This window comes from Rhineura floridana, chromosome 14 (assembly GCF_030035675.1).
Source record: "Rhineura floridana isolate rRhiFlo1 chromosome 14, rRhiFlo1.hap2, whole genome shotgun sequence".
Lineage (NCBI taxonomy): Eukaryota > Metazoa > Chordata > Lepidosauria > Squamata > Rhineuridae > Rhineura > Rhineura floridana.
The window spans coordinates 36,317,583-36,332,796 of NC_084493.1; the positions used below are offsets into that span (position 1 = coordinate 36,317,583).

At 42.9% G+C, this 15,214-nt stretch overlaps 1 protein-coding gene across 2 annotated transcripts in view; it reads right to left on the reverse strand.

Annotated features, from left to right (window-relative positions):
• VPS13C (vacuolar protein sorting 13 homolog C) overlaps positions 1 to 15,214 on the reverse strand; it is a 225,398-nt gene that overhangs the window by 138,319 nt on the left and 71,865 nt on the right. For both annotated transcript variants that reach the window (XM_061595881.1, XM_061595880.1), the window contains exons 19-22: positions 15,063 to 15,177; positions 4,121 to 4,257; positions 3,097 to 3,220; positions 603 to 720 (exon numbers count right to left, since the gene is read on the reverse strand). In XM_061595881.1, coding sequence (XP_061451865.1) covers positions 603 to 720; positions 3,097 to 3,220; positions 4,121 to 4,257; positions 15,063 to 15,177 — 494 coding nt within the window. The remainder of the gene's footprint in view (positions 1 to 602; positions 721 to 3,096; positions 3,221 to 4,120; positions 4,258 to 15,062; positions 15,178 to 15,214) is intronic.

Consider the following 15,214-nt stretch of genomic DNA (forward strand, 5'->3'; position numbering starts at 1 on the left):
CCCAAGAAAGCACCTCACTCAAGCTTGTGATTCATCTTAATCACCTGCATACACCATCAATTATATCATCTCTGTTGTTTACAATTTACAAAAAGTAAAAAGTACAATACAATGAATTTTTTTAACACAAAAAACTATGAATACTACATATTAACATAAAACTATATAAAAGCCAGTAACACAAGAACAGCATAATTTAAAACCAGTATACAATAAAGGGGAAAAGGTAGGTGCAAGATTATAAAAAGCATAAAAAAATATGCACCTGTTGTAAATTAAAAGTCATGGGAGAAGAAAAATGCTTCGCCTGGCGACTAGGTCGATCAAGTAAGTGTCATGCAAGCTTCTCTGGGGAGGGTGTTCAATAAACAGAGCGCCACAACTAACCTCTCTGGTCGCTACCTGGCTCACTACATTAGCTGGGAAAACCCAGAGATGGGCCTCCAATGACAATCTCAGGCAATGCAAATGAGAAAAGGCAATCCTTCAGGTAACCTGATCTCAAGCCAATGAATACCACAGCATTGTAAACAGACACCTAGCATTGCCTTTTCCATGGTAGCAATCTGTAATTTACAGCCATTTAAATTGTGATACGCTACTTAGCCATTCTGGTATCCTTGTCCACCATTGATTTGGCAAGCTGTACGTGCATGTCCATGGGACGTAATATGTGCAGAGATGATGGATGCTCAAATCGTGCCTTTTTCCAGTCTTCTCCTGAAGAAAAATTTAGAATTTGCAAGTCTTGGTAATTGTAGCATAAGAAAAAAACATGCATCTCTAATTTAAAACATCAAATTACATACATAAATCCAGAGATACCGTGGAAGAAAAAAAGAACTACTTACACAGCAAATGCACCAATACACTAACAATGCATACACACCATGCATCTAAAGCACATTTAAAATAAATAAATAAAGCACATGATTTCTCCCAAAGAATCCTGGGAACTGTAGTTTGTTAAGGGTGCTGGGTGTCATGAGCCCTGCAGTTCCAACAAAGTCTGGACTGGAGTGGAAGTGTTTGACAGATAAGGAGGAGGTGGCAGATCCAGCCCTTTTGCCTCAGGTCATTGGGGATGGGGTGCCACAGGCACCAGCTTTTGTTCCTGCCCCCACGCCAGGACAGGATGTACCAATGGGGGCCGAAGGAGCTTCTGACTCGACAGGAGGAGAGGCGGAGGAGAGCAGGAGGAGGAAGCTGCACCCAGGGGCAGATCACTGTTCTGTCAAAAAGGACTGTGTGTCTCCTTTACTGGCAAAAGCATCTACAGGCTCCTTGCAGAAGCACCTGCCTCTAAGTGCAGTCTTCCTACGTGGGGCAAGAGACCTGGAAGTGAGCTCACCATGCCTTGCTCTTTCGAAAGCTAGGTGGGGAAGGCATGGACTTGTTGGAGCATCTTTGTTGCTACCATCCAGTCTACTGCTCCAGATCCTGCTCTCAGACTCTTGATTCACAAACTCCAGTATTCTAAGACCTTTGCGGAACCTGTATTGAGCTTTCCTGATTAAAGCTGTGTTACTTGAAAGAAAAGCCTTGTTGTGGTATTTGGGGATGGCAGCCAGGACACTGGGAATTGTAGCTCTATGAAGGGTAAACTACAGTTCCCACGATTCTCTGGAAAACGTTTTGTGCATTAAATGTATGGTGCGTACACAACCATTATTTTAATTTCATGATGAATGAAAAGTTCAATAGTTCTAACATAACAGCCTTAATGTATTATTAATTAAATAAAAACTATTTATTGATCTTTGAAGTGCCACCAGACTTATTTGTGCTGAAGCAGACTAACACGGCTACTACTCTAAAAACATTATAATTATTATTTAGAAGCATTAAACTCAAGTTAACTCTGAGAAGCATGTTTTAAGCCATGTTGCATTATTGCATAATAAGCAACAGTCAATGACACCTTTATCCATTTCCTTTCACCCGATGAGGGTCCAATCCTTTGTTTTTATTTAACCCAGGGAAAGGGTTAAATAAACCTTTGTGTCAATTTGGCCAGAGAGGGCATTTCTCTCAAACCACGCCCACCTATCAATCAGCTGATGTCACTGGGTGACATCAGATGATGGGCCAGTGTTAATTCTGCTGGGTGCTGCTTTGCCAGTGCATTGTCTGCTGAAAGCAGGATTGAACCCTCCACTCATCAGTGGGTAAACAGGAAGCAGGATTGTAGAAAACAGGATTGAACCCTCCACTCATCAGTGGGTAAACAGGAAGCAGGATTGTAGAAAACAGGATTGAACCCTCCACTCATCAGCGGGTACACAGAGTGCTCAACCAGGTTGGTGCAGCTTCACCAGGACATTCCCCACAGATGCCTCTCCCCCACCCCACAAGTCACCTTTGACAGGTGGGAGGGATCACCCACCTATCAATCCCCTGACATCATGATGAAAGATGGATAGCCCTGCCCCCATGTTAAAGTTGGCTTCCAGGCCAAAAAGGTTCCCCAACCCTGATTTAACCTCTTTTGGATGGAGTTGCACTCCTCCCCTAAAGAATAATTTGTTATGTTCAGCGGTACTCCTAGATCCAGCTTTGTCACTGGAGGCTCAAGTAGCCCATGGACTCTGTTTATGGAATTCCTTCCTCAGACATTCTGTTGATGACAACATTCCTGTCTTTCAGCACCAGCCGAAGATGTTTTCATTTTCTCAGACCTTTTAAACATATTGTTAGAATAGATTACAATATCATTAAAATATTTTATTTTGATTTATATATGCATTTTGTAGCCTTACACAGCAATTTGCCATTTCCTTCTCTGCCTTGCTCTTCTCTGTGAACAAAACTCCTGGTTCTCTGCTGATTTTTGCCTGCTCTGTCACACACTTGCTCTTTATGCAGACAGAGGAGGCTGAGTGCATTGGACAGCCAGCCACCCCTGCAACATGTCACTTCCAGCCTGGCCATATTTACTCCTTGCTGGGCCAATTGCAGCATCCTCCTTCTCACACCAATGTTCATGTCACATTTTCCTCAGTATTTCATTTTCAGTGCATTATTTTCAGCTCCAAAAACCAGCCAGTAATCAATACAGTGCTTACATGCATCTTAATTTGCTTAGAGCCTTAATACCTGATCTGCCAAACAGCAGCTGCACGTTCTTGATTTCCACATCAAACTTGTCATATGCTTTGTCCATGATCTCTTCCAGTGATGTGTTTGAGGTTTGATGGTTCCCTCGATTGATGCTGTTCAGCTATTGAATAATCATTTTTCACTATTGTTTAGAATACACTAGACACTTAATTTGCACAGATGCATCTTTCATAGTAGTAAGATAATCAGCAGACTGATTTATTGAAGAATTTCCTAATACAGATTTATCATCTTAAAATACTGCAAATGGCCAGTAATATAGGCTTCGAGCTAGCCAATTATTATACTTCACCAAAGACACCACATGAAAAATAACTTGTTTTAAATGAGTATATTTCTCTGTACTCTGAAATGATATGTCAACTATTTTCCATTAAGTCACGGTTTATTTTATTTTATTTTAGATATGTAAATGTCATCATGCTGACTGTGAGCCACAAAACATTCAGCACTTTCTCTTAACATGGTATGTTGCTATTTTTCCAAAATCTGGTTACTATTATTTTAATGAAGTTAAACATTAGGAACAAAATTGATTGAAACCTATCAAGAGTTTCAAAAGGGTTAAGAAGCAAAGTGCAGCCTCTATTAGACCATCAACTACATTTCTTTCTTTCTTTCTACAATTCACAGTAGAATAACAGTAAGAAAGATACAGATGTGGGCAGGAGGGATGTATACTAAGACACAGCAACTATAAGCTATACAAGAGGAAAAGATCAAATCTTGACCTTATGAGAAACTGAGTAATTGTAGCTTTTAGTCAAATTGAATTGCACGGATAATGAATGCAAATGGCACCGCTCTCTAAGAAGAGTTTTTTTTAAAAAAAAAAGATTTCAAAAGAGAGGAAACGGGTAGAAGGTGTGGGGCCAGTGCAAAAAAAAAAAAATGGGTTCATACCCCATGGGCCATGCCCAAACAACACCTCAGTCCTCCATTTTACAACTACTTAAATGAAAAGACCTTTTAATCTCTTATTCTTAGTACTTTTATATACCTGAAAAGTACCAAAGTCCAGAATAAGATAGTTGGATTTTTCACGGTGGAAACCTGTCTGTGGTATCAGAAGATAGGAAGGTTTCAGATTAATCTTCAGGTCAAGGACTTTTCTAGTTTCAATCATATGTGCAAGCCCTAAAACACAAAACAAAATGAAGATTTTTTTTTTACCCATTATGTAGGCACAATGGAGTGATTTGCAAAGCTTTTTTCCCTATGAGCAGAACTTTCTTTACAACACAAAAAATCAATACTCTATCAACTCAGGACTAAGCTCTTGAAACTCCTTTTCTTCAAAACGCACCTGTATACATATTCTTAAAAAGTATATTGCAGAAGAAAGACAATCCATTATGCAATTACCGTGTAAATGTTCCAGTCTTGGCTAATATAGCCAATGGAATAGACCTGAAATGTCACCATTGAAAATTTAAATCAATTTCTGACAATATCTATCTTGGACTGGAAATATTTTTGAAGCAAACAAAAATTTCCCTTCAATAAAAAAGAAAAAAGGCTATCATACAAAGATATACCTGTACAAGAAAGCGTACATGGCTTGCTAGCATGGCTCCTGCAGTTGCATATGAGTTCATAGAGGCCTTCCCTGCCACCTACAAGTTCCTTCTCACCCCCCTAAAATTAGGCTTGAAAGAAATTAGCCTTTTTTAGCCAACAGAAGAGATTTTTCAAGCCTAATTGCAGCACAGGACGATTTCAGAGGGGGAGTACAGCTGGGAAAGGAAGAGTTATAGCATGCCTATGGCACCCACAACAGTTTGTTTGGTTTGCAAATGTGACCATGGCGCTAAAAAGGTTACGAGCTCTGATGTGCAGGGTGGAAAATGGTGCATTCCTTTACAACAGCAAGATTCTAAGTTTTGGCTCTTCTGGAGTCTACTTGTCATCAAGGAAAAAAGACCTTTGGTCTTACTGTGAAAAAATATTCTATATGCATGTAAAGATGATCTCAGGTGAGACTTGAGCTCCAACTTGTGGTTGAAGGCAGAAAGTGATGCTGTTCAATTTTGCAGGCTCTTCTAGCTCTCCCTTGCCCAGAGAAAACAGTTCTACCATGACAAGCCCGAGAAAAAGGCATACAGAGAAACAGTGACAACAGAAAAAACATACAGGACACTCTGCTAGAAAACACATAACTTAATCAACATGAAGCCCAATACAGAGTAGGAAGCGGCCCTGAGATAATCCTTACATGCACGTAGAAGACAGTTTCACATTACGACCAAAGGACTCTTCTCCCATGCTTGTAAAATGATCTCAGGTGGGACATATCAAAGCTGATCCAAGTACGGTGAGTAAACAAAAATATAAAGTTATCGGCTGCCTACTGAACTGGTACGAAGTGCTGCAACACCCTTTTCCCAAATGCAGCCTCAGCCAAGACATAAGCATTAATCTTGTAGGGTTTGATGAGTGTATTAGGTAAAGCCCAAGTAGCAGCCCTACAAACCTAAGAGACAAGGCAGTGGAAATAGCTGCTGATCTGGTGAACTAACATTTTTGAGGGTGGCAAGAGATTCAATGACTGATAAGCCAAGGCTATCCAGGTCCTAATCTACCTGGATAAGGTGGAAGTGGGCACCTTTTTCCCCCAAGGAAGAGGGGTGAATGGAAACAAAAAGCGCATCAGTACATATGCAGTACAGTCTTAGAAATATACACCTTTAAGGCCCTTGCATCTAGCGAATGCCAACCCTTTTTGGTAGAGTGGACAGGGGGAAAACAGAAACAAGGTAAGAACAGTTGCTGCTGACAGTGAAACAAGGAAAGATTCTTTGAAAGAAAAGAAGAGACAGTATGGAGTATCACCCTGTCCTTGTGAAAGATGCAACAGGATTTGTCCAAGAAAAGAGCATTAAGTTTTCACACTCTCCGGGCCGAGGTAATAGCGACCAAAAATAGCACTTTGAAGGAGAGGAGACAAAGCAAAATGAACCTCAGAGGCTCGAACAGAAGTTGTTGCAGTGCGGTCAACACCTTATGCAAATCCCATACAGGAAATCTGTTGTGCTGGAAGTGCAAACATTGAGGAAACACTTCAGGAATGGGTTAACTCCCAAATGCTTTTCTGGCAATTTTGAAATAATAGTTGATAGAGCTGATGCCTGACGCCTTAACATATTGGGTCGGAGTCCCAAGTAGATACCACCTTGGAAGAAAAATAAGACCTCCTTAATGCCTGACTTCTTAGGAGACACAGGTTTCTTAGCACACTACAAACACATTCCAAGTACTCTCATAAATGTGCAGCAAACATGAATGTCTAGAAGCCATCATGGTGTCAACTATGAATTGAGAGAGGCTCACCCTTCGCACCTTTTCCTGACAATAGCCACTAATAGCCACCTCAGTGGCTAGGAATGCCTTTTACCAGCTTTGGCTGGTAAGACAGCTGTAGCCGTTTCTGGACCGGGATAGCCTGACCACTGTTGTCCATGCCCTGGTGACCTCCAGGCTGGATTACTGTAATGCACTCTGTGTGGGGCTGCCTTTGAGGTTGGTCCGGAAGTTGCAGCTGGTGCAAACTGCGGCATCAAGACTGCTTGCTGGGGCAGGGTATCGCCAACACGTCACCCCCGCAAAAGGGTGAGAAAATCCAACTGATTACACTTCATTCATGTAAGCAACAACACTTACTGGATGGAGGAGTGATAGGGAAGGTCATTGCCTTTCCCAGGCTGGCCCTCACATCTTCTCCATTAGTGAGGAAGGATTGGCTGGAGCTATGCTCCCCCCCCCTAGAAATCTGGCTGCCCCACTTAGGAATGTAACTGCCCCACCTAACAAGGAAGACTATCTATAGGCTGCAAGACTCATTTTCATGTCCAACACAGCCCCAAGGTGTTGGATACGTCGAGAAGGACAAAAATGACTCTTCTTCTGGTTGATTAGGAACCATGTTCCTTGAGGAAGGCTAACACGACATGAAAAGCCTTCCTGGGGGAACAAGACAAAATCAGCAGGTTGTCCGGGCAGGGATAAATGTGAATCCCTTGCAGACTCTGTTGAGACACCAAGGTGACCACAATTTTTGTGAACATCCTGGGAGCCAATGATAGGCCAAAGGACATGGCTTTTGTATTAAAAAGTAGACTGTCAACTGCAAACCTCAGATAGTGCCTGTGCAGCAGTTTGGGACATGCAAGTAGACCTCAATGAGATCGATTGAAAATATAAAGTCCCACTGTCTCAAAGCCTCCTAGATTGCAAGAAGTGTGTCTGTCCTGTGATATCCGATATAATTGTTTAGGTGTTTCAGATCTACCACAATTCTGAACTAACCATCTTTCTTGGGTACCATAAAGAAAATGGAATACACTACAGAGAATATTTACCCTGGAGGAACCCGTTCTATCACAGAGAGTCAAAGAACATGGTGAATCGCCTCTTGAACCATGGCCCTCTTGACCAGATTGGAGGACAGAGGGGATTGAAGAAACGTCTGAGGATTCCAGGCAAACTCCAGCCAAAGGCTGTGTCTTACGGTCAGCAGTACCCAACGGTCTGAGGACAGTCCCAGCAATGTGTCTGCAAAGAGTTGTAGACTGTGATGTCCCTGTATTTTAATATCTGTAAATATGGTAAGTGCGAGTTTATTAAGTGATATTGTTGACCATTGAACTATACTGTCACTGAGTGTTATGTTTTCCATCAAGTCTGAAAGTGTGGAAACCTACAGCTAAGAGAAGTTATGTCTTTGCCCAGTCTGGGAACGGAAAGTCAAGGCTGTTGTCATGGCAGCATCAAGTTAGACTGGGAGAGTTCTAGCAGCTATCTGTGTTGAGCTGAGTCTTCTGTGAAATGTCTTTGAACTGAGAACTTCTCTCCTGGGGGGGGGGGGGAAGCAACTCTACATGTAATCTTAAAGCCTTATGCCATAATGTCTTAATAAAAGACTCTTAACCTGAATTAATGCCTCTGTGAAGCTTCTTGCTCAACTTAACTCCAACGTAACGTATGCTGTTTTCACGCAACAACGCACACACTTCAACAGGGTTATGGGCCCAGATCCACAGCGCGTTACACAAGAGTAAAACAGGAGTAAGTTGCTGGTCTGAACGGCAGACGGAGATCCAGAGGGCAGATTGATCGATTGTACCAGACAGAGGTGAGCAACATGGCTGTAAACCTGTCTGGGGGAGACTTGCCAATGGAAAGATTGACGGAAAAGAATTATGGCAGCTGGAAGCCGAGGATGCGGGCTTTGCTGATAAAAGAAGATTTATGGGAAGTGATTAAAGAAAAAACCCCGGCGGTACTGACCGCGGCCTGGAAGCGCAGAAATCAGAGGGGGCAGGCGTTTATAATCTTGGCTCTATCGGATTCTCAACTGATGTGTGTGCGAGATGAGCCGTCGGCTAAACAGATGTGGGACGTGTTGCAGGATTTGTCCCAGGAATGGCAGCGGAGGCAGAAGGCGCAGAGAGCCGAGCTGATGGAAGCTGTCAGAAACAAGGAGGCGAAAAGTGCCGTGCCGAAGGAGGCAGTCGAAAGCAAACAGGATTACAAGCAGCAGCGGCTAAAGGCTTGTTTTGTTTGCGGAGATCGTAGACATTTTCAAAGAGACTGTGCAGTCAAGCGAAACTCCAGGGACGGAGGCTTGAAGCAGGGCAGTGTGAACTTTGTTTGTAAACAGAAGTCTCAAGATTTAGGACCTGTTGACTGGATTGTTGACAGCGGGGCGAGCCATATATTAATTAAAGACAGAAGTTTGTTTTATGCTTCAGAAGACGTGCAGGACTTTGTGCAACTAGCGGATGGATTGCGGAAAAGGGTGGAGGCCCGAGGACTGGTGAGATTTGATAAACTTGGAATACTGTCAGATTGTTTGTTTGTACCAGAACTGTATCATAACATGTTGTCAGTCAGAAAACTGGTGAATTCTGGGTATTGTGTAACTTTTGACAGAGGAAAATGTTTTGTGCAGAAAAGAGGCAAAGTTGTCTGCCAGGGATTCATGACACAGGGGCAGTTTAAAATGACCATGGGTGTGAAGTGTGCTGATGCCTTAAGTTTAATGGGGCGGAAAGGGAATGACCGCCAGAGCTGTAAAGAGACAGCTGTAAAAGGCACACAGTCAGTGTTTACTGCTCACATGGAATCCTCATGTAATGCAATCAGGTTTATGCCTAAGAGAGTGCAAAGCAGCCGAGTGCACATTCCACAGGGAAAAAGAAGAGGCAAGCTTGCACCCAGAACACAACAAGACTTTGTTTGGTGTCCAGAAACACAGCAGTTAATTCTGAGCAGAAGCATTGAAGTCTCAGAGAAGCCTTGGGATCAAAGGCAAACAGTTGTTCTTACAGGGTCAGATGACACACAAGAACAATCATTTAAACCAGATCTTGACATTAAAGTGGAAGGCACACAAATTCCTCTCAGGGATGCGTTAAATGAGATCATTTGTGGGAAACGTAGATCAAAGAAACGTAAGGCTGAGGAAATGGAATCTCCTGCGCAGGCTGTGCCAAGCACAAGCACAGATGGGGGGGCTGAGAGAGCAGAAGCTCTGGTACCTTTAAGACGTTCTACAAGATCAAATATAGGGAAACCACCTGAAAAATTCACAGTGGGGGTGGTATCCAGTCCTGGAATGCACAAACTGGTTGAAATGGATCCTGAAACGTTATATTTTACTTGTGTTCAGCCAAAATTTGATTGAATAAAGTGTTAGCTAAATGTACAGAGATGTTCTGAACTGTACTGAAATGTAAACTGTATTGTAAGGTGTATTGTAGAAATGTATTAATGTTATTGTTGTAATGAATTACAGATGTGATGGGGAAAAGGGGGGATTGTTGACCATTGAACTATACTGTCACTGAGTGTTATGTTTTCCATCAAGTCTGAAAGTGTGGAAACCTACAGCTAAGAGAAGTTATGTCTTTGCCCAGTCTGGGAACGGAAAGTCAACGCCGTTGTCATGGAAGCATCAAGATAGACTGGGAGAGTTCTAGCAGCTATCTGTGTTGAGCTGAGTCTTCTGTGAAATGTCTTTGAACTGAGAACTTCTCTCCTGGGGGGGGGGGGGAAGCAACTCTACATGTAATCTTAAAGCCTTATGCCATAATGTCTTAATAAAAGACTCTTAACCTGAATTAATGCCTCTGTGAAGCTTCTTGCTCAACTTAACTCCAACGTAACGTATGCTGTTTTCACGCAACAACGCACACACTTCAACAGATATATGGTAAGTGACTGAGTAAGAGGGGGGAGTACATGGGCTAGAATGCTGGAGAATGTTGGATGATGATTGGATGAGTGTTTGAATGGCTGAAGGTATAAATGAGAGGATGACAGTTGAGTCTGGGGAAGTTGTTGGGGAGGTGTAGGTCGGTTGGTTGTGGAGTGTGGACTTTAGTTGGTTGTGGGTTGGATTATATTTGGCTGGTATTTAGGCAGAATATATAAGACTGGAAACATAAAGAGTGACACTAAATGAAACCATACGCTTGTTGAACATTCCTAAAGTAATTGTGTTATTTCCTGGTGTTATCAAATAAATACTTTTATTGGTTTACCTAAAGCCTGATCCTTGGCTGGGGATACACAGACCAGAAGGGAGGGCAGGGTAATTACCAGGGCTGGAAGGAAACAGTATCAAATAAATGGTGGCAGCGGTGAAGGGAGATATTGTAACATCATCAAGTATCCAGAGCAACCCAGGATTGTATGCTTTATAGACAAAGATACAAGGGGGTTGTGGACGGCAAGGGCACCCAAACACAAAGTAACAATAAGCCATAGGGAGAGACTAAGGTGAAGTCTCTAGCAGTATTGTTTACAGGGAGTGGCTGGTGGTTCTGCCTAGCTGTGGGATCTTGTGAGATCTGTGCTAGAGCGTGTGAGAGAACAAATAAAAACCGAGATCCTGAAAGGTGGTTGCCCTGATGGGAGTATCACAGGTAGAGCCAGCTGGGGGATCATCACACAGACAACCCCCAACTGGAGGAGGGGAGGCATCAGAAATGGTGATTGTTGCCTCTTATTTGGGTACCAGACCCAAGCTTGTTGGGATACTGCTCTGTTGGTATATTGTGTCCTACTTCAAAAGGGCAGTGGAACTGAAAATCCTCCTGCTGGTCTAGAGCCACAAAAGGACTGACCGGATGAGTAGGGGTGAAAAAACCTCCGAAAGGAACATCTACCTTCTTTTTTTCTTAAAGGAAGCACCTTATTTTTGTCTTTGGACTCAACCAAGACCTTCTCCAGTGCAACATCCCCAAAGAGCTTGCCACCCACATCGGGTTCAGAAGCCAAATTGTTGTAAGCAGTGGTATTTGCTTCCCAAGAGCGCAACCATAAGGGACCTTCTGACAAAAATGCCTGCTCTTAGAACCTGAGTGGAGAATTGTGCCGTATCCATACCAACGTCTGCCATGAAGACAACAGCCCTAGACATCTTGAGGAGAGACTGGTGAAATTGAACCATAGCTTGTGCAGGTCCATCCATAAATCCTACAGCCATAACAAAATGGCCCTTGCACAAACGGAAGAAGCCGCAGCATGGAGTGATAATGCACTCTCCGCAACTCCAGGTCCTTCTGCAATCCAAGGGGTCTTTAAGCTGAGCATCTGAATCCTTTGGGTTTAAGGTTCACCAAACCTGCAATAGGAGCATCTATGAGAGGAATCGAACTATTCCATCAGATGCTGTTCAAGAACATAATACTTGTTTGCTGTAGGAACAGACTTCTCGCATTGCAGAGGACTAATAAGATCAGACTGGATTACTTTAGGCAATGGAGATGGAAGCTTCACAGTTGAGGATCTTGGCATATGGCTGCCACTCTTGAAATAGAAAGTATGGGAGGGTCCACCTTAGAAGCAACGTCAAAAGACTCCATCATTTTGCATGGTAAGGTAAGGTAGTGGGCATCCTCAAAAGATGAGTGGAAGCCACTTCCACAGATTCCAAAGCCCCACTCCACTCCTCCTCATCCAAAACAAATCAGACTCTGGATCTTCCTGCCTCACAGCCAAGTGCTTTGCAGACTTGCAATCCTTGCTTACCCTCTATGCACATCATGCGAATTAGACAAGGAATGTACTAGAAGGCCCACTGGTGCCAGTTGCTAAGCAGGAGCACCCAGTTGAATATGAGGAGCAGTGTGTTGGGAGACTGGCACAATCTGTGGAGAGATAGTACTCTCTTAAAACAGAGAAGTAGGCTACAGAGAAGGCCTAGGCAAAACGTGAAACTTATTAGACAAGTCCTAAGAAATGGAAGCCAACAAGTTTTGGCCAGTCTCCAACATTCCATTTTTGGGCAAGGTAATAGAGCGTGTGGTGGCCGCCCAGCTCCAGAGATTCTTGGATGAAACGGATTATCTGGATCCATTTCAGTCTGGTTTCAGGCCTGGTTACGGGACAGAGACAGCTTTGGTCGCCTTGGTGGATGACCTTCACAGAGAGCTGGACAGGGGGAGTGTGTCCCTGTTAGTTCTACTGGACCTCTCAGCGGCTTTCGATACCATCGACCATGGTATCCTCCTGGACCGCCTTGCTGGGATGGGACTTGGGGGCACCGTGTTACGATGGCTCTATTCCTTTCTGGAGGGACGAACTCAGAAGGTGGTGCTGGGGGACTCCTGTTCAACTCCTTGATCGTTGACCTATGGGGTCCCTCAGGGTTCAGTTTTGTCCCCCATGTTATTTAACATCTATATGAAACCGCTGGGAGAGGTTGTCCAGGGGTTTGGGGTTCGGTGCCATCAGTATGCGGATGATAACCAACTCTATTTCTCCTTTCAACCTAAAGCCAAGGAAGCTGTCCTGGTCCTGAACCAGTGCCTGGCATCAGTGATGGACTGGATGAGGGTGAACAAATTGAAACTAAATCCAGACAAGACGGAGGTGCTCCTGGTCAGTTGAAGGGCAGATCAGGGAATAGGGATTCAGCCTGTGCTCAATGGGGTTACACTCCCCCTGAAGACACAGGTTCGCAGTTTGGGTGTGCTCCTGGACTCTGCTCTGAACTTGGAGGCCCAGGTCTTGGCCGTGCCCAGGAGTGCCTTTGCCCATTTAAGACTAGTGAGCCAGCTGCGCCCGTTCCTGGAAATGCCTGATTTGACTATGGTGATGCATGTTTTAGTTACATCCCGTTTAGACTACTGTAACGCGCTCTACGTGGGGCTGCCTTTGAAGACTGTTCGGAAACTTAAACTGGTACAAAGAGCTGCAGCCAGAGTATTAACAGGGGCTGGTTACAGGGACCATAAAACTCCCTTGTTACAACAGCTCCACTGGCTGCCAGTTTGTTTCCGGTCACCAATGACCAATTGGTTTGACAATAAACTATTATACGGGCTGTATGTATTTATACATCTGCAGTGTGTGCGTGTGTATGGAGTCTTTCCAACACCCCTGTGAGGTAGGGTTGGAAACCAAGGCAGCTCACAACAAGAAATAAAGCCATTTAAAATCCAATAACCATAAAAACAAGTATAAACAGTTGCAAAACAGTGTAAAGTGGCATGATTCGGAATTTTGGGTTGTGTGAATGAAGTTGCTTATCACTTGAGGTTGCATTTCTGTCCCTGTTTGAGTAAGCCCCATTGAATACGCTGGGACTTGCTTCTGAATAAATAAATTTAGGATTGCGCTATAAATATCTTTACAGTTTGTGTAAATAATAAATATATTTGATAGTTATGCTTATATAAATATTTTTTCATTTATCATATTTTTGGTTTTTGGTTAGGAATCCTGACTGGTTGTGAGATGCTTAGTTTTTTGCCTTATAGGAATCTTGTTGTGGTTGGTATGGTATTACATTTAGGAAAGTGTTACTGCCTTCTGTATTTTTTTTTCCTATTTGCATTTCACTTATCTTTAACCTCACTCCGTTACAGCCATAGAAGCAACAGCAGCATATGCAACATAATTAACTCCCATTAGTGATAAGAACAAGAATTTATAATTATTATTTCAATTAAAACAAGAGCCTTATCAATACTTTGAAGAGGACCAGATATTTATTTTCTTTCTGAGCCCAGGACTGGGTCTTTCATGATGCCCGGTGTGTGTGTGTGTGGGGGGGGGGGGAGCAGGAGAGTAGTCGATAAGACAGACATCCTGGCATTGATAATCGAATTAGCAAGGTATGTGTGGGGTTGTTGTACACTTCCAGGCTCAGTTTCATTTTGAGTATGGAGGTGGAACCTGTGTAGATGTGGTTATCAAAGGGAGAAGAAATTTTGAGTTAAGCAAAGCTCTGCTTTTATAAAACCTAAGAAACATACAGTACTTTGAATGTCTGAGTGCCTGCACCAGTGGAATACTGGAGGAACTTGTAAAACTTGCTGCAACAGTATTTAGAACTGAGCATGTGGTGTGAAAGACTCCTTTTCCTAACATTTTGGCTTGTTTTTCTCTGATTGTGTATTTTTATTGTTTTTACTATATTTGTAAGCTGTGCTGAGCTCTGTTTTTAACAGCAAAAGGGCAGGATATAAATTCTCTTAATCAATCAATAAATACTCCATAGTGTTGGAAACTAGAGTCTAGGCATTTAATGTTGCTTTTAAAAAAAAGATTTCTCACATCTTTCCCCAGTTTTTGGTGGTAATTCCTAGGCACAAAAACAAAACAACTGGACAATCCAAATATTAATATTTATAAGTTTATAAGTGACAGTTTTCCTGCTAAGTACCTGCATGTCATAAGCAGGGGTAGTCTTATACGGCGAGTATATCCCAAACTCTATATTTTAACTGGAAAAGTTGGGGGTCGTCTTATACGCCCAGTCGTCTTATACGCCGGAATATACGGTATTCTCTCTGGGCATGGGAGAGCTAAAAGAGCCTACAAAATCTAACAGTGTCACTGTCTGCCTTCAACCACAAGGTGGAGCACAAGTCCCACCTGCGATCATCTTACATGCATGGAAGAATGTTTAGATGTTTCTAAAAAGGTACCTGTAGCAGTTCTCTCTTTAATTTCTTCTAGCTTTGAAAGAGTGGTCTTTGTTATATGTTCAAGGTCCATGCCCTTGTTTGTCTGGAAGAAGTCCACCATTGCATTTATTGTCCTCTGAAAAAGGAAATGTTCTTTATGTAATTTTGCTAAT